General features: G+C 40.5%; 1 protein-coding gene across 1 annotated transcript in view; it reads right to left on the reverse strand.

Moving 5' to 3' along the window:
* pebp4 (phosphatidylethanolamine binding protein 4) overlaps nucleotides 1-23,558 on the reverse strand; it is an 84,437-nt gene that overhangs the window by 44,901 nt on the left and 15,978 nt on the right. Inside the window, exon 4 of the mRNA XM_028579323.1 lies at nucleotides 1,010-1,108. Within this exon, the coding sequence (XP_028435124.1) occupies nucleotides 1,010-1,108 (99 nt within the window). The remainder of the gene's footprint in view (nucleotides 1-1,009; nucleotides 1,109-23,558) is intronic.

Raw genomic sequence — 23,558 nt, forward strand, 5'->3', positions numbered from 1 at the left:
GTCCCAGGCTCTCTGCAGCGGAGGGAAATTGCTGCTGACAGGGCCTTGCAAACTTTCACAGCCATTTAGAAAGACTTACTCCCACACTTTTGTCACAGGCATTTATTGCACAAGATACATGATATGAAAAATTTACATTTTTTTGAACTTGGCATCCTTTTTTTTAACCAAGTTAGGCTTAAAAAACCATTCATAATTTTTCAGCCCTGCGATCGGCCCTGGTGCAAATGTAAACACACGACACGCCAAGTGAGACCCCGAGATTATGAAAATGCACAATATTCAAGAAAAAAAAAAATCCAAACGCTACTTCATGAATTTGTAACATATGAGCTCCTAATCCAATCGCAAATGTGATCTGTGTCACCATCACCCAAACACACTAGGCTGTTTTTAAGTGAGAGCAGAGGTTATTGCAGACTTATATCCCTTTCCCACTGGCCAAAAATTCCACCTACACCCACTAGATCTGGCTTGTGGGAAAGGTTACAATCGGCATTCACTCCCGGGACAAATTACTCTGCAGTAGGCACAGGTATTATTCGGCTCCAGCTCCGATCGGCAACAATGAAAACAGGACACCCGGGTAAAGTAGATACGCAAATTTTTCGTCCCTTTTACGGTGCAATGCTGTGACACGTGTCGGCTCCGTCAGTGACCTTTGGCATCTCAGCCACAAATTCCGTCCATGCAGCACTTGAACATCAAATTAGTCGGCACCGATTTTGAAAGAGAGACTTAATAAGTAACAGATACGGAAAAAAAGAGTAACCACCGTAACATTTTCACTGGCCTCCTCTTTCTACTGTTTACTAACCCTGTGTTGTAAGAGTAACATATTTATTTAGAGGAAGAGCAGAGCCAGTGCGTTTGTGCACCTTATCGGAAAGCTGTAGCAGGAAAAGTTAACAACACCTGTTTTCGGCTATTTTTAGCAGGTTTACAGGTTTTTAAGAAACCAGCATATACACTCAAATGTTGGTGGAAAAAGGGTGTTACTGTACTGTACCTGCACGTCCACGACCAGCCAGTGCCTCCAGTAAGCAGCCTTTGGTTGGGCGTGGCTTGGAGCATCCGGATCAACCATCACCAGAACATACATCTGATTCTGCAAACAGAAGGGGATTCATATATCATTATTTTTAATACAGAGAAAGCTTAAGCTTTACTACAGTACCACACACATTGCGATTGGCCCCAAAGGCAGTTCCTGTAACAGTGGTACCTGATCTCTTTCACTTTCTAAATGTGCCGTTTGTGCATCACAATGCCCAAGGCTCGAAAGCCATCTCTGCGGCTTACAACAGTTGATTTAAATACTTTAAAACCAAATGCTTCACTCTACTTTCTTAACTTTTTTTAACTTAAAATGCAGCAACGTGCAGGGCTGCTCGATTATGGGGGAAAAAAATCATAATCACGATTATTTTGGTCAATATTGAAATCACGATTATTGAAAGATGTTGCAATTATGGAATTAATTACAAACAGTGAAACAGTTTAACAAATCAACAGTGAAAACACCTTGAACTGCAACATTTCCTTTAATACTTGTTCCCGTTTTAACTTTTTGAATTCCCCTTCAGAACACACGACAAAATAAGAGTTTACTTGCAAAATGTGCAAAATAATTGTTTTTCTCGATTACGTTGTTTTTCTGAGCCAAAATCTTAATTGTGATTAAAATGTGGTTAATTACACAGCCCTAGCAACGTGTGAATTTTATTTTATTCATTTTGTGACGTCCACAAAGCAGACAAACACAGTTCATACCCGAAGGTTGGGTTTGCCTTTTGTTGGTTTGACACATAATTTTAACAGTCTTACTTCAGCTGTCAAGGCCCAAATGGTGCTTAGAAAACAAAGTATTACATGACTATATTGTTGTAAAAAACATGAAATAAACTGTTATAAAAAGGCAACAATAAATATGAGATTATGTTCCGTTGCCATGCTAATCACTGACTGCAGTACACTCTTATAGCTGTCACTTCTCGGTTATTCCTTAAACTTAATATCATTACTGTGACATCAATAAAAATGACAACATTTTGGATCCGATACCAAATCCTCTCGTTAACATATTCACAGTAACTTTCTGCCACTTACACAGTATCTTTGTACCCCTCAATCTGTCAATACATAAAGTGAGAGAAAAAGCATCTTAACTAACACTTGATCACAGTTATTGGACGTTGACTTGGCGGCTTAACTGCCGGAAAATTTCATTCTGTCTGTCCCTAAAAGTTAGAGAATTATGAGAGCAGATTGAATTATTGCGAGAGCACATTTGTCATCCCTGGTTCTGCGCCCAAAATCTGCCAGACCATATGATGGGCTTTTTTTTATTTTGTTCACTTCCTCTACAAACAGAGACATTAATCGGGGCTGTTTCAATGTTACAATCCACGATGTCTTCTTTTACTGTATATGTACTTTCAACTGAAGCGAGACCATGATGATATTGGCTTTAAGTATTTAAAACAGATGTGTTTCTTACAATCTTACACTAACTGCCAAACAACACTGTCTGTCTGTGCTGCAGTGAAACACTTCACAGAATCAAATGCTCGTTAACATAAACCCTAAATGCCTGTTTGTTGTTTCCTATCAAGACATTCTTAAAAGGCCTCTGAAAATTATCGTAAGCCGATGTACTTGAACGAGATAAAGAGGTAGTCATGTATTTTCCTGCAGATGCTCATTTTCAGAAGGATTCTCTGCCTACCTGACAAGCAGTAATAAGCGTAAACAACTAAGCCTAATAATAGGATAATACTGTAGTCTCCGCGATAGTGCCTGCAGGTAACATCCAGACACACCGGCAACAATAGAGCCTCCTCCACAGCCTGTCAAAAGTGACTCTATATCAGTGACCCCCCCGGGCAGCTTACCAACCATGACCTGTTGCCTTCTCAAGAGTTGTAATCCTCATTTGTACATGTTTGCTACCAGGCAAAAAATAAAACACTGTGATAATGTAGTTACACTAATATTTAAGTCAGACCCTGATGCATTGAGAAATAGCATGGTTTCAAACAACAACAACAACAACTACAACACACACACACACACACACACACACACACACACACACACACACACACAGGCAATTTAAGCATTTAAATAAAAAATGACCTCCAGTCACAATTATCATTGAAAGAAATAGAACTTTATCGGTTATTTCACGAACGTTACCATGGATGGAAAATACACTGTATAGGGCAGGCTTAGTTCTCCTGAAGCCAAATTTAGAACAACATTAAGAACATTTCAGGAATTTCCAAGTATAACAACTAAAAACAGCGCCTGTTTATGGTGGCCTGGGCACCAGATTTCAATTATTTCTGCGCATATTTAGTCTCTACCTGTAAGAATCTGGCTGGTCCAGCTGGCACGAGCAGCAAATAATACAAGAGGCTCCCTCCGTGCTTGCACTTCACACATTGTGGCATGTACCCCTCTCTCTTACAAGGACACTTTTTTTTTTTTTTGTCCATCTGTCAAAATCCACATTAATTACGCACAGATATGTGTGAAAGACTCCAGGGAAAAACAGATGCATATTCTGCCATCTGAAATAATTTATCAGGGCTCGAACAAACTAAATGTACAGTATATGAAAATGTGTTTTAACACGGCTAATTCTCATGGCTGGATACTGGAAGGAACACAGTTTCCAAAAATATGTTATCAGTATTACCCACTAATACTATACTAATAAGGAAACGTTACATTTGAGCCTTGATGATAACTTGAAACTCTCTCTCTTTCATTTTCTATATTTTGGAGGACACACAAAGCAATTTTTTATTAGTATTATTATTTATTACTAAAGAATTCCACTTGTTTTAATGGTTCTGTGTTTAATAAAGCAATATTACGCCAAAGTCCTTAGACATAACCAAAGTGCCTATAACATGACGTTAAATCACACCCTCTAGTGTAATATTGCAATTATACAATGGTTACCAACAATATTAAAGTTATAATCAAACTGTAATCATATTGTGAGGCAATTCAAAATAAAAAAAAGCAACCGAGACGATTTTTAGTCCCTCCCTGTTTAGTCAGCTAGCTAACATAAGCTAACGTTAGCTTTGTAGGGATCATGGGAACACTGAATAACAGAATAAATTCCACGCATATAAACACAAAATTGCTTTGCAAGCTCAATCTTGTTATAACTAACACATCTGACGAAAAAAAAAAAGTTTTTCCCTCGACAGATTTAGCTCCTGTATGTCCACGAACTTCACATGTAGCAGCTGTTTTTAACATAGCGCCGAGTCATCGGCACAGCTGATGTGATCCAAACATTTCCAGTAACCGTTAACTCCAGAAGGTTGCAAAAAAATTAGTCTTTTATTTCGATTAATATCCATCCATCCATCCATCCATCCATCCATCCATCCATCTTCGTCCGCTTATCCGGTGTCGGGTCGCGGGGGGAGCAGCTCCAGCAGGGGACCCCAAACTTCCCTTTCCCAAGCAACATTAACCAGCTCCAACTGGGGGATCCCGAGGCATTCCCAGGCCAGGTTGGAGATATAATCCCTCCACCTAGTCCTGGGTCTTCCCCGAGGCCTCCTCCCAGCTGGACGTGCCTGGAACACCTCCCTAGGGAGGCGCCCAGGGGGCATCCTTACCAGATGCCCGAACCACCTCAACTGGCTCCTTTCGACGCAAAGGAGCAGCGGCTCTACTCCGAGCTCCTCACGGATGACTGAGCTTCTCACCCTATCTCTAAGGGAGACGCTCCTGAGGAAACCCATTTCGGCCGCTTGTACCCTGGATCTCGTTCTTTCGGTCATGACCCAGCCTTCATGACCATAGGTGAGGGTAGGAACAAAAACTGTCCGGTAGGTCTGTCCAGAGTCTTCCCCCACCCCCTGACCCAACTCACCACCAGATGGTGATCAGTTGACAGCTCTGCCCCTCTCTTCACCCGAGTGTCCAAAACATACGGCCTCAGATCAGATGAAACGATTATGAAATCGATCATTGACCTTCGGCCTAGGGTGCTCTGGTACCAGGTACACTTATGAGCATCCCTATGTTCGAACATGGTGTTCGTTATAGACAATCCATGACTAGCACAGAAGTCCAACAACAAACAACCACTCTGGTTTAGATCAGGAGGCCGTTCCTCCCAATCACGCCCTCCAGGTGTCTCCATCATTGCCCACGTGTGCGTTGAAGTCCCCAGCAGAACAATGGAGTCCCCACTGGAGCCCCATGCAGGACTCCACTCAAGGTCTCCAAGAAGGCCGAATACTCCGAACTCCTGTTTGGTGCACATGCACAAACAACAGTCAGAGTTTTCCCCCACAACCCGCAGGCGAGGGAGGCGACCCTCTCGTCCACCGGGGTAAACTCCAACGTAGCGGCGCTCAGCCGGGGGCTTGTGAGTATCCCCACATCCGCCCGGTGCCTCACACCCTGGGCAACTCCGGTGAAGAAAAGAGTCCAACCCCTATCCAGGAGTACGGTTCCAGAACCAAGACTGTGCGTAGAGGTAAGCCCCACCAGATCTAACCGGTAGCGCTCCACCTCCCGCACCAGTTCCGGCTCCTTCCCCCACAGAGAGGTGACGTTCCACGTCCCCAGAGCCAGCGTCTGCTGCCCGGGTCTGGTCCGTCGAGGCCCCTGACCTTCACTGCCACCCATGTGGCAGCGCACCCGACCCCAGCGGCCCATGGGCCCACCACCTGTGGTTTTTTATTTCAATTAATAACTTTATATAAATATGTTGGAGAGTGTCTGTGTGTTCCACTGTTGTTCCTGATTTATTTAATGAAAACAAATGTTTTAAAACAGTTTTTGACTCAACTCCGTAACGTCGACATGGAAATGGCGGAGTATTTAGTAGTATTTCATTATTTAGTGATGAGCCTGGTGTGCTGTCATGCTGATTTGAGCACGTTCTAAATGTCTAGTTGAACATTCAGATTGGCTGGTCGGATCTACTTGTTGTATAATCTTTTTCATTTAGTTTAATGTAAATGATTGTAAAAGAGATGAGAGGTCAGCTGCCCACTCTGTTATACTCAGTAATGGTGTCTAAATGACTTTGAAAATGCCAGAATAATCTGAGAGCTCAGAGCAGAAGTGAAATATGGGTAGGTGTCGTCCACACACCACAGAACATCATCGGGCCTTATACAGGCTGGAGGTGGGGGGATATTGAGCCTGCTTTCTCTTGGGATTAACCTCCCACGTCCTGCTGTGATCACAGCAAAACGGCCCAATGGGACCACACCTCGGACCGCCAGGCGGCTGGAATACACCCTGCAGCCGACGTCTGGGCGTCTCTGTCACGGCTACTGGTCGGGGGCAGAGAGGAAAGGGGAACCGGGAGGTACTTTTGATCAGTGACATATACAGAGTTTGAGGGGGAAGTCACTCATTGAGAAAGTTTACATGCACACTAATATTCCAAATTGCAAAATCGATACAGGTCATGTAAACAGCATTTTCTGTTGGGATATTTCCGACTATAGAATTTTTTGGCAGTGAAATTGTATTTTGCATTCAAACGAACAGTGCTCTCTAGCGCCTCGCTTTTTCAAATGCGTGTTGCAACTACGGTAGCCATTATGTACCAAGAAGCTATGACAACATGTCTTCCAATTTTTGCTTTTTTGGCGACGAGGATTCCTTCTGGCGTGGCTCGGTATAAGTACGATCCTCCATTATGAACTAAAGTGCAGTGCAGCCTTTCAAATTAGCCGGGGCGGTGACAAGTGCCTCTCACTGATCTCCTTCTCCGTTTCAGCTGGTTTCAGTCACGTGATGCTGGCTCTGAAGGCTAGCGCTCTACGTCCCTCTCAGCGATTATAGTTGTTCAAAATGGCGGAACGACATGGAAGCCTCCTTGAACTTGCCTGTCCAATGCCAATACAGATAATAAATTATTCAATTACGAGGATAAGTCAGATCATTGGCAGAGGTAAGCTGGTTGAAGGAAAGAAAGAGGGACACTGTGTTCACACGGTCCAACAAGTCCACCACCAATTGAAAACTTTATTTTTTTTTAAAACCTATTTTGCACTGCTGCATGTAAACGAGAACATTAATGGAATATTCACTTTCATTACCCATGTAAACAGCTTAGTCGGAAAATTGACTATTTCAAGGGCAAAAAACGGAATATTATGTAAACGTAGTCACTGAATACTTGAACTAAATACCTCTTCATGATTATATATCATGGATATGCAGGTGTAGTTTTTCTTTTCTTTTTTAAATAGATTTTTATATTGTTGTATTTTCAAAAGATGACATGAAACTCCCACTCCATGCCAGTAGCATCGAGGAGATTGAGCCTGCTTTCTCTTGGGATTTACCTCCCACTTCCTGCTATGATCACAGCAAAACGGCCCAATGGGACCACACCTCGGACCGTCTGGGCGTCTCTGTCACGGCTACTGGTCAGGGACAGAGAGGAAAGGGGAAGGTGCTTTCTTCAGTGACATCTATAGGTTTTTGAGCAGGGAGTCACCTAAATCCATGAACTCAATACCTCTGTATGATTATTTATCATGGTTTACAGGTGTAGTTATTTTTTTTGTATGGTTATATTTTCAAGAGATGACATAAAACTCCCACTCCATGCCAAAAGCATCGAGGAGATACACTATTTGCAAAACAGAAGACGTTGGGAGAACAAAGGCAGAGGAATACCAGCGTCTCTGAGGATGTAAACTACTGGCTTACCTTTGAGTGAACTCTGCTGGGGATGAGAATCAGAGAGATGTCTAATCGCTGCTCTCGTAGAGCTGCCTGGGCTATCGAGCCCAGCTCTGCTAACTGATGACACCACGAAGGGCGAGAATGAGTTAGCGAAGAGGGAGGGAGGGAGGGAGGAAGGAGAGGCCCCTCTGTGAGTTTACAAGTTCATGCTTTATCCCTGACCCAATACCAAACAGTGTCATCCGTGCAGCTGCCTATTAATATACCCGTTGCTTTATCCTCCCTGCTTCATCTCCTTCAGCCTCGGCGCACAGAACCCGCAACGTTTCATTAAATGGTCAACTGCGCTCACCGCTCCGCCCGGCCAAATCAACGCATCGATCTCAAATCCCTGTTTAAGTAGCAAAAATACTTGAACTCGTTTGGTAATTAACAGGTATCTGTGTTGTGATTAAGACAAGGCGGTGGCTTAACAACCATCGACTGCGGCTTAGAACAAGGTTGAAAGATCAATCTGTAAATACGGAAAAACAGAAACTATAAAAACACGACCGCAGAGGTACATTTTTCAGATGATGCATAATAATTTCATAGTTTTAAAGTATTTCAAAAGATTTTGAAATTGAACTTAATATACAATCTAGTGTCATGTGAATTTATAGAGCAAAGATGTGTGGACTTTTTAACTAACGACAAAATAATAAGGTCTCATTTCGGAGCCAGGATAGCAGTGAGAGAGGCAGAAAGAGCAAGTGATGGGGATGGGTAACAGTGGACCGCTGTCGGGGTCAGAGAAGGAGGGTCGTCCCGTTGGAGGGGAGGTCAAGGGTCAGCCAGGCAGCCGTAATCGAATCCTGACGAGAGAGTGTGGGGGGGCGTAGACCCAAAAATGAGATGGAGATAGAAGGGGGGGGGGCGCTGTGGCGCTCACCTAGAGGTCCCCCCCCACCTGTCATCTCCAGAAGCTTTGAAAGCTCACTATTCCTCACTGCAAGCAGCATTCGATCGGTAATCTGCCACAGAGGAACATGGTGAGAAAGAAACGGTGCATTTCTGGGGAATCATGTCATTACTCTAGTGTATGAATACGGAGACATGAATTAGGCCTGGGTATCGCCACCGATTTCCTGAATCGATTCCGATTCACAAGGCTCCGATTCGATTGCCGATTCGATTCTATGTTGCTTTGATTAGGGATATGTCAGTTACCATACCAATTTAGCTTGGATATGAGAGGTACTCAGAGAACGTATGCTGTAAATTGTACAAGGAACCCTCTAACCTGCTGCATTAATAAATGTTGCCGTTAATAATTGACCCCAAAGCAGTTACATAGAGACAGAAATTTTTTTACAAGTGCATGTGAAAATAGCCGTGCCAGTGGCCGGGTTGGATCAGTGGGTAGAGCAGGGGCACATATACTTGGAGGTTTATGCCTCGACGCAGAGGTCCAGCGTTCAAAGTCGACCTGTGAGGATTTCCTGCATGTCTTCAGCTTTTCTCTCTCCCCTTTCTCACCTAGCTGCCCTGTCAAAATTAAAGGCGGAAAAGACCAAAAAATAATCCTTAAAATAAATAAAAAACTAGCCGTGCCGTTATTTAGCTTGACATGGGTTCTTAGATTGTCTAGTTTCCTATGATACTAATATCTTCACACTCTACAACAAACTACAAAACTCACATCATTTCAATGTATTTCTCTATGAAAATAAGAATAATGACGCAAAAATTATCATTCTCTCCAATACTGTAAATAATATCGCAATATCAGTCAAAATAATTGCAGTAACAAACGTTTCTCGTATCGAATGACATGCAGCAAAGGGCCACAGGTCGGAGTTGAACCCACGGCTGCTGTGGCGAGGAGTTAACCTCTGTACGTGGGCGTGTGCTCTATCAGGTGAGCTACCAAGGTGGCCTAACATTTATTATTAAACTCCATAACACATCATCTCGGTGCTTCTTGCCACTTTAGTGCAACTTGAGTGCTACGGATGCTTTTAAGACTATTATGCAAGACGATTTTGGCCGGTAACAACTACAGTTACTGGTTTAACACTCAGATTGATTATTGACACGTATAAATTATATGCAAAGAGAATGCCAATACTCCTCAGCGTGTTCTTAAGCGCCTCACACAGTGCGGGCTGCTCACTACCTCCAAACCAGCCTATTTTTAACTCAGCCTCCCTCCCACACAGGAGTGGAGTGTGAAGTGGCTTATAAATCCACACTTGGAGGAGCCACATGGTCAAAGGAAAGTCACATGTGGATACAAACGCATATTCAAGGCCCAAAGAAAACACAGCTACTAGATCCCCGCTGGGTAGCCAAACAGAGAAGTGAGGCAGCAGTTCAAGGGGAATCACAGAGGACTATAAAACAAAAGTTTACATAATTACATAATCACTTTTTTTCAGTCTGAACAAAAAAACATGGATTACAATGTTACATTTTAATCAAATAAACACATCACAGAAAGTAAAATATAGGAAATATTTTTTATAGACTATAGTAGGGCTGCAACTATTGGTTATTTTTTATTGTCAATTAATCTGTCGTTTTTTTTCTCGATTAATCGATTAGTTGTTTGGTGAAAACAGTGAAAAATGTCGATCAGCGATTATCAAAGCCCAAGATGACGTCCTAAACAGAGCTGTAAAGATTAATCAATTAGTTGTCAACTATTAAATTAATCTGCAACTATTTTTTATAATTGATTAATTGGTTTGAGTAATTTTTTATGAAAATAAAGTAAAACTTCTGTGATTCCAGCTTGTTAAATGTGAATATTTTTGTAGTTTCTTCACTCCTCTGTGACAGTAAACTGAATATCTTTCACAAGACATTTGAGGACGTTATTTTGGGCTTTAGGAAACACTGAGCGACCATTTTCTGACATTTTGTAAGTGATTAATTGAGAAAATAATCTACAGATTATCAGATACTAAAATAATCGTTAATTGCAGGCCTAGTCCTACAATTTCTTGTTTTGTCCACAACTCACTAAATTTAGTTTACTATCAGAGGAGAGAAAAAAAATTATAAAATATTCACATTTAAGAAGCTGCAATCAGAGAAATTTGACATTTTTTTCATAAAAAAATGCCTCAAACCGATTATCAAAATAGTGAATAATTTATTAGTTGACAACTAATCGATTAATCTTTGCAGCTCTAGCCTATATATTCTGCACAATATCAATATACTGTAAATATTCTCTGTCTGTGTGTAACATATCCATTACCTTGGCCAATAAAGCCACAAATGAAACGACAAAGTAGTAGACGTGTTTGTATGCAGTCTGTGCTGAACTCTGTTTGCAAAGCCTTGTACTTTCGTGGTGCAGTTTGGAACAGCTACGAAGCCATAGCTAACAGAGAGATGGTTCACAGTCTGATTGAAGCTTGAGGGGGGTGAAGGAATTAGTAGCAGCCTAGGGAGCCATTTCTGCATTTCTCTCAACATTGAAGACCTCTTTCACCGCGCCATGCTTGCGAACACAGCCGTGCTCATGTTAAGCTTATTAGTCACCCTGGATGCGATCTTGCTAGCTGAGGCTTTCAACACTTTCTAGTGGTGGCTTTACACACATACACCTACTCACTGCCATGAAAGCATTTCTGCAAATGCACATGCTCAAACACAGTAACTACCACTAACAGGTACTCAGAAGTAGCATGCAGCCAGGCTAAATGAGGCAAGAGGGAAATATTTTTGCCATGTAGTTTGGCTGCTAAGAACACAACACAGTCAAATTACAGCACTGGACTCATATCCATAATTACTCTGTCAAGCATGTCAAACACTGAGAGTCATAGATCTGCTTGCACCACCAAGTGCAGCCTAGAAAGGTTTATGGTGAGCACATTGTAATTACTTCACCAGGATTTGGGAATCTGAATAAACTATTTGATTCTAAAAGTACTAAGGGAATAATTTGGGAGATAAAGAGAAATAATTAATATGGATCTATTGGGATTAGCGGATGCTTTGGTTAGTGGACTGTATGTGCAACTGAAAACAAGCAAGTTGACATGAGATTTAAAAGCTGTAAACACCTAAAGCTCAAATTGAACATGTGTTCAAACAAATTAACTATCTGGGTCATTACATTTAATGTTGGCAGCTATTTTATTCATGTGGAAACCAATTGTTCCATTTTTTATTTGGAGTGAGAAGAGTGAAAGCTTGAGCTACATTATCAGTCTGGTTTATTTTAAAGGGTAATTTTGTGTAGTTTTTTTCAACCTGGGCCCTATTTTAGTCTCTATCTAAGTGACTAATGTGAACAAAAATCTTTGAAATTGGTCCAGTATTGAGCGAGAACGCTGTAACCGGCAGCCGTAAACCGGGCTGCAATGTAACCCTACAGGGCAAATGTGCATCGTCAATTTCCGTCCACTAAAAGTTCAGTTTTTCTGTTTCTGACAGGCTCGGATTATTATTCTAAGTGTCTGAAACATTATGGAAAGGAGCCCTACAGAGATAGACCTTTTTATTAAAGAGTAAGATCCTTTATGTTCAACATGAAACAGCCCCGAAATCACCATCGTTAAAGTCGACATAAACAAATAAAACTCCCAAAAGCCGTCTTGGTTCGTCTTTCCACTGGTCCAACAATCACCACTCTGGTTTGGATGAAATAAACCCTTAACTCACCCATTTACATGTGGAGATATGCTGGCTCTAAACACGCTAAAAGTCCTGATTATTTAAATGGGAGTCTGGTGGAGTTTGGTGATGGTGATTTTGGGGCTGTTTCATGTAAAACAAAAAAAATCGTACTCTTTAACAAAAAGGTCTATCTCTGTAGGGATCCTTTCCATAATGTTGTCAGACACTTAGAATAATAACCTGAGCCTGTCAGCACTTTTAGTGGACGGAAACTGATGATGCGCAACTGCCCATTAACGTTACACTGCAGCTTGTTTCCCCAGCGGTCTTGCTTAATACTTGACCAATGTCAAGGATTGTTGTTCCCATCAGTCATTTGGACACAAAAACATGGGAAAATAAATCCAGGTTGAAAAGAAAAAAAAGTTACCCTTTAATAAAAGAGTAATTGCTATTTTTGCACCTATTTTGACACTTGGTGCCACATTTTTAAGGACTGTCTATAATATAATATCTGAAAGGCTTACAACAGTTACACTTCATGGAGAACCATCATGCAGCAAACACACTTCTGAAGACGATGGGATAAATGCTGCCATGACGGGAGCTTAGTTGTAAGCACTCTGACACTCATTCCTATTTGGCCATCGGAGCTGTTAAAGGTGTCAGGCCTGTTCACAGGCACTGTGTGTCTCACCAGCCAAGATGGCTTCCACATTTTTTCTATCATGATTAATTATGGTTTCTGATGGTAGTACAGTGAGAAAGTGTAAATTATTCCCACATTTCCTTGTGCCCTCCGTTCAGTCACTGTTGTGTAGGAAGATGCTATTGACGCCATCCATGGATGGCGACCAAAAGGCTTCTACATGGGGTGGCAAACTCTAGTGCCTATTAAGGGGTGGAATTTGTGGTGGTGGGGGGGTTGCTTGGCGTGTGGGCTGAACCTAGTCAAGACTGCCAGTTGACAGGGCCAGATTTTCCAGTATGGAAGAGTCTTGTTTCAGTGGGCGAAGCTGGGTGTTGGGAGACTGGGAGAGAGGACTGCCCAGGGCTTGGAAGCTCGAAAGAGAATATTTCAAACAGACAAGCACCGTCTGTGTTCCAGTGTCACCAGCCCACCCGTCTGACAATCAGGGCTATGTCATCGCACGGGCTCTGAGTAATTCACGGAGCACTCTTATCACCTTAGAAGATGTGGCAATCTCAGACGTCAGAGCAGTCTGAGGGCCCAGCAGCAGAAAAAGCGTTAAACGATACACAGCACAGAGTGTGGAAGACAAAAAAGAACAGTTAAAATGTTCACCTGCAGGCAAAACATTAAGAGCATGAACAGCAAAGCTTGGAGAAATGCAACCACAATACTGCGCTGTAATTTTGAATCCTTAGCAACAATGTGTCCTCAAAAACACACGCTTTGCATGCAGCACTGAAAATCCTTAGTTTTGGAGAACTGGCTGGAATAAAATAATTTGTCTGACAGATCATTTTGTGTATGTTGATATATTTAGCGCTGTCAGAGGGGACATCACGGAGAATGGCACTTATATCACAATGCAAAAACTGTTATCACAGGAGGTACAGGTTTATGGTTCAAGGGCTCGTCCATTCAAAGAAAACAAGCTCAGCCTCTCTGCCTGACACACTGATAAAGACAGCACAAATAAAACAGCTCCACAGCTCCATCTTTGCCTCTCCCCAAGGGAATAATATATCACCCATCTGAATGTGGCACATATTGAATCATTTCCAGCGTTGATGATTCATTTGAATAAATCAGCCTTTTTTATTTTGCCAACTTGAACTGATACTGAAATAAGAAAAAAAACGGAGTCACATTGTTAGATGTGAGGAAGGACAGGTGTTAAAGTGCTCTATAGGACTGGTAATCCTAATCCCCTTTCAAGCAACAATTAATGACTACAGCAATAATCTTCGCATATATGTTGTTGCAATTCCTTTTTGACTGTCAACCATAACCTGCCTAACTCACATACACCAAATCCAGGGGGATATGTCGCTGCAGGCAGATAGGATCTTATCCTGGATTTGCATAGATAAATGCACAGCAATAATTCAAGTAGCACTCGGGACAGACGCAGTTTTGACCTGAGATATGTCTTTAATCTGACCATACGCTATTGACAAGACCTGCTCTCAGGAGCTTAATTTTCATACACAGTTGATCCAGAGAAAAAGATCCACTTGTTATCTGCATTTGCTCTCAACAGATATCAAACATTTCATGGAAAGAAAATGTAATATGGAAGATTGTCTGAAACAAAAAACTTTCAATGTCTTCTGCAAGAAGCTACGGATGCACAGGATCAGCCTATCGGCAAATTTGAAAAATCAGCAGCTTGTGCAATGAAAGGGTTACATCCGCATTCAAGCTAAGAGACATACTCTAACATACACAGACACAAATCCTGTTGAGCTGAGCCGAGCAGAGATACCCTACCAGCCCTCCAAGGCACAATTAGGATTTCACGGGGGGAAGAAATCTACATTCCTGCACACATGAAAAAAAGTCCTTTCTCCCTCTCCACAACAATATCAACTTTTTACTCAAGGAAAAACCTGAAGCACCACTCGATAGGATTTGGACAAAGAAATAAAAAAACAAAGCCAGAAAAAAAAAGAAAAATCTAAATTTAAGCTGCAGTTGTTAAAGAAAAAATATTATGGTTGAGGAAAATCCAGTCCTAAGCCTCCCAGTTCCAATCAATTTCTCCTATTCTCTGTGATATGAAAAGAAGCAACCACTCATAGTTTGTTTGAAGTGCTCGACTGCGTGGAGCTGTGCTGCGTTCAACAACACTTTGTATGGACAGCCTCAGTGTATGATTTTAACACTTGTCAGACATTCAGTCCAAGTGCAAGAGGGGAAGTACTTGACAGCTGGATAAGAGAAGGGATGGAGCAACATTTCATTTTATGAGGTATCCTGATAAGTGGGCAGAAACACATCAGAGTTAAATCATTATGGTACAGCACATATAGGGCGGAGATACATATCCGCGAGAGCAAGTCATCATTGTGTGCTGTCACACTCGTCTTAGCAGTTATATTGTTTGCATCAGATACATTTCCTTATACAAAAACATAGCTATGCAGAGTAAATGATCTTGTCTGCTTCTTAGGTTTGGAACATTATTGATAATGACAAACTGGTACATTCATTGATGCACAACTTTCTTGTACATAGAGAAATACAATTAAATGATTTGTTTTCATTATTCACAGGGTTTTTATTACCATAATAACTCTTAGGCGCCTCCGTGTTGTTGTTTTATTGGTTGATTGGCCCATATTCGCGGTACGAAGCTCAGAAAAATCAGCATTGTTTCAAGATTAAGTGGCTCCGCTTAATATTCCAGTGTGGAACTACTTATGACAAAAACAACTATTCGAAAAAATATATTAAAAACTATTTGGACAAATATATCTGAAATGTGAAATATTGTAATATTGAAAAGAAAGCCCCCCTGGTGTGTAAAGGACTTAATACTTCAGCAACAATCGAGCCAAAGACTGGAAAAAAGTGAGAAAACCTGTGACCAATGAACAGCTAGGTGGCGAGTAAGCTTCTGAGCACATTACACATTGAACGTGGATATTTGGCTTGTCAAAATGATTGCTGTCTTAATTTGGTGGCTGATATAACAGTCCCGCCAAAACTCGTCTTCATTTGTGAGAAAAAAAACATTCATCTATGAAATAAAACAAATGAAAACTACTTTCCAGAGTAAGTTTAAAGAGGCCATTTATTTTAGGCAGCTCTTTAAACTCTTATCCAAAGAAAATTAATTATGCTTGTAGCACGGACACATTGACTTTGACCCCATCATGTCTGATTTAACTTTGACAGACATTAAGCTAAATACCATGAAGGCAATACATTGACTGAGGCTTCATCTACAATGACTGTTTTCAAGTTTAAATTTACAGTTTTACTGATGCGATCTGGCAAAACTAATGCCCTGAAGCACATCCATAGAGCATTATGCCATATAAAGGCATTAGCAGCACTTGAGTTTGAACAAGACCTTTTAGCTGCCCGGCCTGTGAAGTGGTGTTTTAAGGAAAAACACATTGTAACCGTCACTACTCATTCTCAGATTTGGGTTGCGTCTGAAGAAAAGGTTAAGCACATCATCTATCTGAACATGCCCAGATCTGCAGTCAGGCATAAAGTTGGCTCCCAGATACATCGTGCAATCACTGTTGGGCATCGTTTTGATTTTAATAATTCTGATTCCAATTCTGATTCTTCCTTTCAATTCCACTTCTTATCGATTCTGGATTCACGCTATTTCACAGATAAAAAAGGAAAATGTTATTTTGTTTCAGTGGTGATTCACAGTTTTCCCTGGCTTTTTCCAACGTAAAATCAAGCCACACTTTAGAACGCTGCTTGCTGTGCTCCGTGGCTGCAACACAACAAGCGCCTGGAATTGCGCTGGTCGCTACGTAAACCAAAACTTGCGCTTGTTAAATTTTGAACCAATGATCGGATTCGAAACCAAATTTTCCAAATGATTCCAATAAAAAAAAAAAATGAATCCAAGTTGGAATCGGTTCCCTATACCCAATCCTAATCACTGTGCGTCAGCTTTCTCATTATCCATACCTCTCATGACATTCATAGAAAGAAACAAAGCATCCTGCCAACACCTACTCTGCGAGAGAGCTCTTTCAGTTCAGCTCAAAAGCTGAGAGCTCCCAAACCTCCACACCACAGTGTGGGCAGTTCTGGCAGAGCCATGTGCCTAAGAACACTGACTGAGTGCAACAGTTGGACTAATAACAGTACAAAATAGAATAAAATGGACGCACGGCTTGGACAGCTCCACAGCTGAAAAGCAGGTCGAATTCGGCCCACCTCTGTCTTATTCAAGAGCGAAAGATGTCCACAATACATCTCAGGTCTTAGTGCCATGAGGGGCGTTGAGCTTGCAGCTTCAGCCACTTCAGGGTAAAGCAAATCACTTTAATATGTTAAGAAGATTAAGCTGGATAAATGTCTAGATACATTTTTTGAAAAGCCACGTAAATCTGTAGTGTTTTTATTTGGGGAGGGGCGGTATGTGAGTCAGTTGAGATGATCAACACAAGCCCACCGAAATGCAAAGCGATTGGCTAGGGGAAATTGGGCTTATTTTGAGATTTTGCATTTTTAAGCTTCTTGAATCTAAGACCATCCCACCTCTTTCTTATTATTTTTAACACCAACCTTTGGGACAACAAAACTATAGAGAGAAATAAATATATAAAAACGCTGGTCACAGTTTCATGTGCCCCTGCTCTCCGGCTTAGATTTAAGACTGAAACACAAAGAAGAGAAAGAGGTTAAAGTTGAAGGTTTTTAAAGTGAAGTACTCAAAGGGCTTTCAGGTATATCATTCAAGTCAAATTAATTGATTGAAGCAAGTATATTCTAAATACATGGCTGACTTTTTTTTTTTCTATCTTAAGAATTAGCAATCTGAGGGTGTCCGCCTGTCAGCTCGCTGTGCTAGAAATTGAGTGTGAAAGCGAAAGGGAGAAATGGAACAAATAATGTAAAGGGATTAAAAAATCATTTGCATAACATTTTCTCTGATTTTCTCTGCTTCCAAACTACAGGATCGGGAAAAAAATGACAAGGAAGGCAGTTTAATCATCCCCCTGTTCTCAGATCAATCAAGCATCAATTGACCTGATTGCTACTACTATTAGCGACAGCCTTTTAATGTCAAAAGCATAATAAATCGCTGGTAAAATATCCTAGAGAATGGTTTTAAAAAACCGACCCACGAGGTAACTAAACAAGTTGGGAAATGCAAGAATCATCTGATGAAAAGCATTCTCCAAAGAAAAACTTGAATAGGGTGCATTTGTGAAAAGATACTTTACTTTCACCGTGCCAAACGTGTATTAACCTGTTTTTTTTCTCAACACTCTGTCGCTCCATCCAGAGTTAAGACAATAAGACCACTGAGGAGATGAAGGGGATGGCATTATGGGGAGTTAAGCATTATGAGCAGCCCTGAAGCTGTTCCTAAAGAAGGTGAATCAGAGGATTGGGACACAACTGTAACTAAACCCTGTACCGGACCACAAATGAGAAGCACAAAACATTTTGGGCAAAATGCCACTAAGCCAAGCATCTGGGTCTTAAGTAAACTTCCAATCATCACTCTTAACTTTGTAATTACTTAGTTCTAAAAGAGAAGAGGCTGTCAAGGAAAAAAAAAGGAAAATATATGTCCATTTGAAACAAAAGCACAACAATAAGTGCTCAAGTGTTAAAACTATTATTTATTTAAGATAAATTATAGAATCTAAAAGAAAGTTTACATTTCAACTACAATAAGTCCTCCAAATCATACGGCAATATGTTGTTTAATCTTCCCTCTAATACGACCCACAGGAGCGTTTTTGTTCCCATATCTAAACCAGAGAAAGTGATTTTAAAACAAGTCATTAAACTAGTGAAACTAGTTGGTGACGTTATAAACACTTCTTATAGTGGGGCGGCATTGCTCAACAAATTGTTCATTTTGTAGTAAAAGCCCCCAAATTGGCAGATATATTGACGGATACATGGGGAACAAAACTGGATATTGGGCCATCGCAAACTCACACCCTGGTTGCCGTGAATGGCTGCCAGCGGTTGGTCAAAATGTCCTATCCCATTGGAACAACATGCAATAACAGACATTATCTACATCCTAGTAACCCTGAAAACTAAATAAAATACTTACTCACAATTATATGTAATCATATAATTTCATTATATTATAATTTTATTATATAGTGCCGTGAATCCGTAAAAACGGTTCCCGTACACAGTTCTCAGTGGGTGAAGTGGGACAGTAAAGCTTCATAATTTTTATCTGTACATGTATATACTGCCATAATCAACACTGAGCTAATCATAAGCAAGTAGGAGATTACAAAATATAGATTATGTGGTTATGACACTACTCCCGGGGGCGTGGCACACCATATGCAGACACAGAGAAGGTAAGTTAAATGAGTGTTCTCAGATGAATAATGTTAAGGTAACAAAAACAAAACTGATGGATAATGAACAATAGGTTAGCTATGCCGCCCCACTATTAGTTAATTTTAGTTAAACATCGTTGTTTGGTTTCAAATCAGACGTTACTTCACTTTTGGTTACGCATGTGAGGCTGAATGTCACTTAGCTCCGTTTGTTTCGTAAAAAAACCCTCACCTTTTACTTTTATTTTTAAACAGGAAACAAACCCTGGTCTTCTGGGTTAAAGTCTTGTATTTGTTCTACCCATCCACCACCCCAACCTGCGTCCTTGCTTGGCTAATTTGGCGCTCTCATACAAAAGGCTGCAGATGTCTCCCTGCTGGACAGATCACATTAATAAAATGTACAAGTTTCTTACTGTGCCAAAGTGCGACTGAGTCTTCTTCCAGATCTTACAATGATTACCTGGTAAATGTTAGGTTTCTGTGGCTCGTATAAATAGAAATTTAATCTTGTATGTTTGTCTAAGTATCCATAGCAGCAGATGCACTTCCCATGCAGATTATGAATCTCTGTTTAAATAGATCTTGCCGTCAATGTATATGAACTGACAAGATAGAATTTCTGTGTGAATACTGAATAATAATCAGGAGGCACAGGTTCAGGTTTTTTATTAAAGACCTGCTCCTTTCCTAAGTCTTTACTATTGCCTTTGTGCTGAAGCAGGCATGTGTGGTCTCGTGTTGGAAAAATGTGCACCCGATTCCAACATTTGTACATATCGCTACGAAAAGTAATGCATTGTAATTTGTATGTATTCCATGTATTTATTTATGTATGCGCCACATTGACCCGCTGCTGTATAAGACCGCCCTGGTCTGCGTAGGGAGGCAGTTGGAGTGGATGGATAGTTCATAAAACACAGCTTTCAAGCGGGGGAGCGGAGTTTGTGTCCTGGAAGAAATTAAGGGGAAAACGCAAGACTTTCACCAAGGAAACGCGTGTTTGTGTCCCGTGATTGCTTCCTAAGTGGACTGCTGTTTTAACCCAAGCCAAAATCTTTTTTCAAATCTTAACGACTCGTTTTGGTGTCTACACTTAAAGGTCCCACACTGTAAAAACGGATTTTGGAGGGTTGTAAATACAACACATGCAAATTGTTTAAATTTTACTGCAAATATATTAGTCAGCAAGCAAATATACAATAATGGGTAAATTATACCTACATTACATATTTTATAACAGTAACATTTGCAGCCTAAACAAATATAATAAAATCTACCCCAAAATGATAAGTCTGCAGTTCAAAGTGCACATGCGTCAGTGCTGGTTCTTGGCCAAGATCTATCGTTTCACTGGCGGGACACTGGAGTCAAGCTGTTCGGTTTAGCTAAGGTAAGATTCCTTTTTAACAGGTTGCTGTGTGTAATAAACTTATTTAATGGATGGTTTAGAGTGTATATTTGGCTTGCTTCTCTAGGCTGTTAACAACAGTTTGTGCTTTGCAAGTTGAGGCAGGTGAAATGCCGTTGTGGCTCCGTAGGAAACAGCTTATGGCCAATTATTGGATAAATTTAAAAGGCCATGATGACTGGCATCCTACAAAGAGGGTATTGGAGAATTGCTGGGAGAGGGGTAAAGAGCGAAAAGCAAGTTTTGGATGGATAGGTGAGGAAATAGCAGAGCAGATGAAAGTCCAGGAAATTGAATTTTGCTCAACTGTTCTGTGGCCTGTGATGCCAGCCTGGATGCTGAATATTGCTTGTGTAGACCTGGAGTTGCTGAATATTAAGCGCAAGAATAAGACAGTTGACATAGTTCAAGAATATTACGATTATAGATATATAAATTATGGTGGGTATGTACAGGTTTTTACTGATGGATTGAAAGATTTACTGACAGCGGCAACGGGGGCTGCAGTGGTGATTCCCTTTTATCAGACTGGAGTCAGTAGGAGAACCTCAGACTATTTAAGTGTATATGCTGTTGAATTGTTAGGTATTTTGTTAGCTGTACAATGGGTGGAAGAGGTGATGATGCGCAATGTACTCATTTGTAGTGACTCAGTGTCAGCGCTGTCGAGTCTCAAATCAGGATCAGCCAGGAATCACCAAGAAATTGTGTATGAAATTTTGTTTACAAATTCAAGGTTTGTTGATCAGGGTGTGAATGTGGTGTTCATGTGGGTTCCTGCTCATGCAGGAATACCAGGTAATGAGCGAGTGGATAAATTGGCAAAGGAGGCGGTTAAGAAGGGTGCTGTGGAACTGAATACTAAACTATCAAAGTCAGAGGGGAAAAGCATTGTGTGGGAAGAAATTTCCAGACAGTGGCAGCAGTATTGGGATGGTGGAAATAAGGGGAGGAAATTGCATATGATTCAGGCTAAGGTAGGCCAAGGAGGGATGAGTTACAGTGGGTTTAACCGACAAGAACAAGTAATTGTCAGTAGACTGAGAATAGGTCACAGTAGATTAAATGGTACACTTTTTATATTAGGGAAACATACGACTGGCCTGTGCAATGTATGTGAGGTAATGGAGACAGTGGAGCATGTATTGATGTCATGCAGGAATTATGTCCGAGAAAGAGGGGTTATGTTTGCTGGACTACGGAAATTAGGTTTAGGTGAACTCAGGATTACAGATGTCCTTGAAAGTGGTATTATTATGAATGGAAGGAAATATCTATTTGCGTTTTTGAAAGGTACTGGTGTTTTTAGGAAATTGTAGTGTATTGGTCTGAATAAATAGATATTGAGAAATTGTCAATAGGAGGCAGTAATGCAACGACTTGGATGCCAACTGCCGTTAAACTCTAAAGAAGAAGAAGAAGAAGGCTGTTAACAAGTTACTCAATGGCAGTCTGTCATTAAAAGTTAGCAAGCTACCGAGTGCCAGCTAGCTAGCTAATGCCAGAGTTGAAAGGCTAACGTTAGCTTCTAATGTTACTAAAACGTAGCAATGTGGAGATTGTTGGAAAGATGTTGTTAGTTACGTTACTTCAAACTAGCTAACGTTACCTGTCGTGGCATTTGACAGTGTCACAATGTAACGTTATTGCTTTCACGGCTGAACCATGTAGGCTCTAAATGTAAGCTAACTGTTAGCTAACATTACAGGTAATGTCACCTAACGTTAGCTAGGTAGCCGGATAGATACAGTAAGGTTACCTAATAGTATTGATAAGCCCCGACATTACCTGCTTTTGAGAAAATATATTTTAGGCCAACCTTAGCTACATAAAGTTTGGCTTACTCAGCTTTCATCTTACCAAATCCGTTTGTTATTTAATATACAATACAAATGAGATAGGGGTGGATAAAAAAGGGTGAACTCAACTGTGAGGGCAGTGCAACAACCGGTCAATCTCTGTTACACGCATACGCTAACTACAATACACAAATACACTGTAAATGAGTGTGTGTGTGTGTGTGTGTGTGTGTGTGTGTGTGTGTGTGTATATATATATATATATATATATATATATATATATATATATATATATACAGGCCAAAAGTTTGGACACACCTAATGATTCAATGTGTTTGCTTTATTTTCATGACTATTTGCATCGTAGATTCTCACTGAAGGCATCAAAACTATGAATAAACACATATGAAATTATGTACTTAACAAAAAAGTGTGAAATAACTGAAAACATGTCTTATATTTTAGATTCTTCAAAGTAGCCACCCTTTGCTTTTTTTGATAACTCTGCAAACCCTTGGTGTTCTCTCAATGAGCTTCATGAGGTAGTCACCTGAAATGGTTTTCACTTCACAGGTGTGCTTTGTCAGGGTTAATTAGTGGAATTTGTTCCCTTATTAATAAAAAAGCAAAGGGTGGCTACTTTGAAGAATCTAAAATATAAGACATGTTTTCAGTTATTTCACACTTTATTGTTAACTACATAATTCCATATGTATTCATTCATAGTTGTGATGCCTTCAGTGATAATCTACAATGTAAAAAGGAAACGCATTGAATGAGAAGGTGTGTCCAAACTTTTGGCCTGTACTATATATATATATATATATATATATATATATATATATATATATATATTTTTTTTTTTTCACTAATAAGTGTGAAGAATTTGTAGAAATAAGTTAATCACTAAATGCATCTATTCACAGTCCCAATGTGTCGAGAGAGAAAAAGGGATGCAGTTGTTTGACGCCTCATTGAGTACCTTGGGGAACATCAAGAAGATTTCATCCAAGATTGCTAGGTATGTTATTAAATGATCGATC

This window comes from Perca flavescens, chromosome 5 (assembly GCF_004354835.1).
Source record: "Perca flavescens isolate YP-PL-M2 chromosome 5, PFLA_1.0, whole genome shotgun sequence".
In the NCBI taxonomy this organism is placed as follows: Eukaryota; Metazoa; Chordata; class Actinopteri; order Perciformes; family Percidae; genus Perca; species Perca flavescens.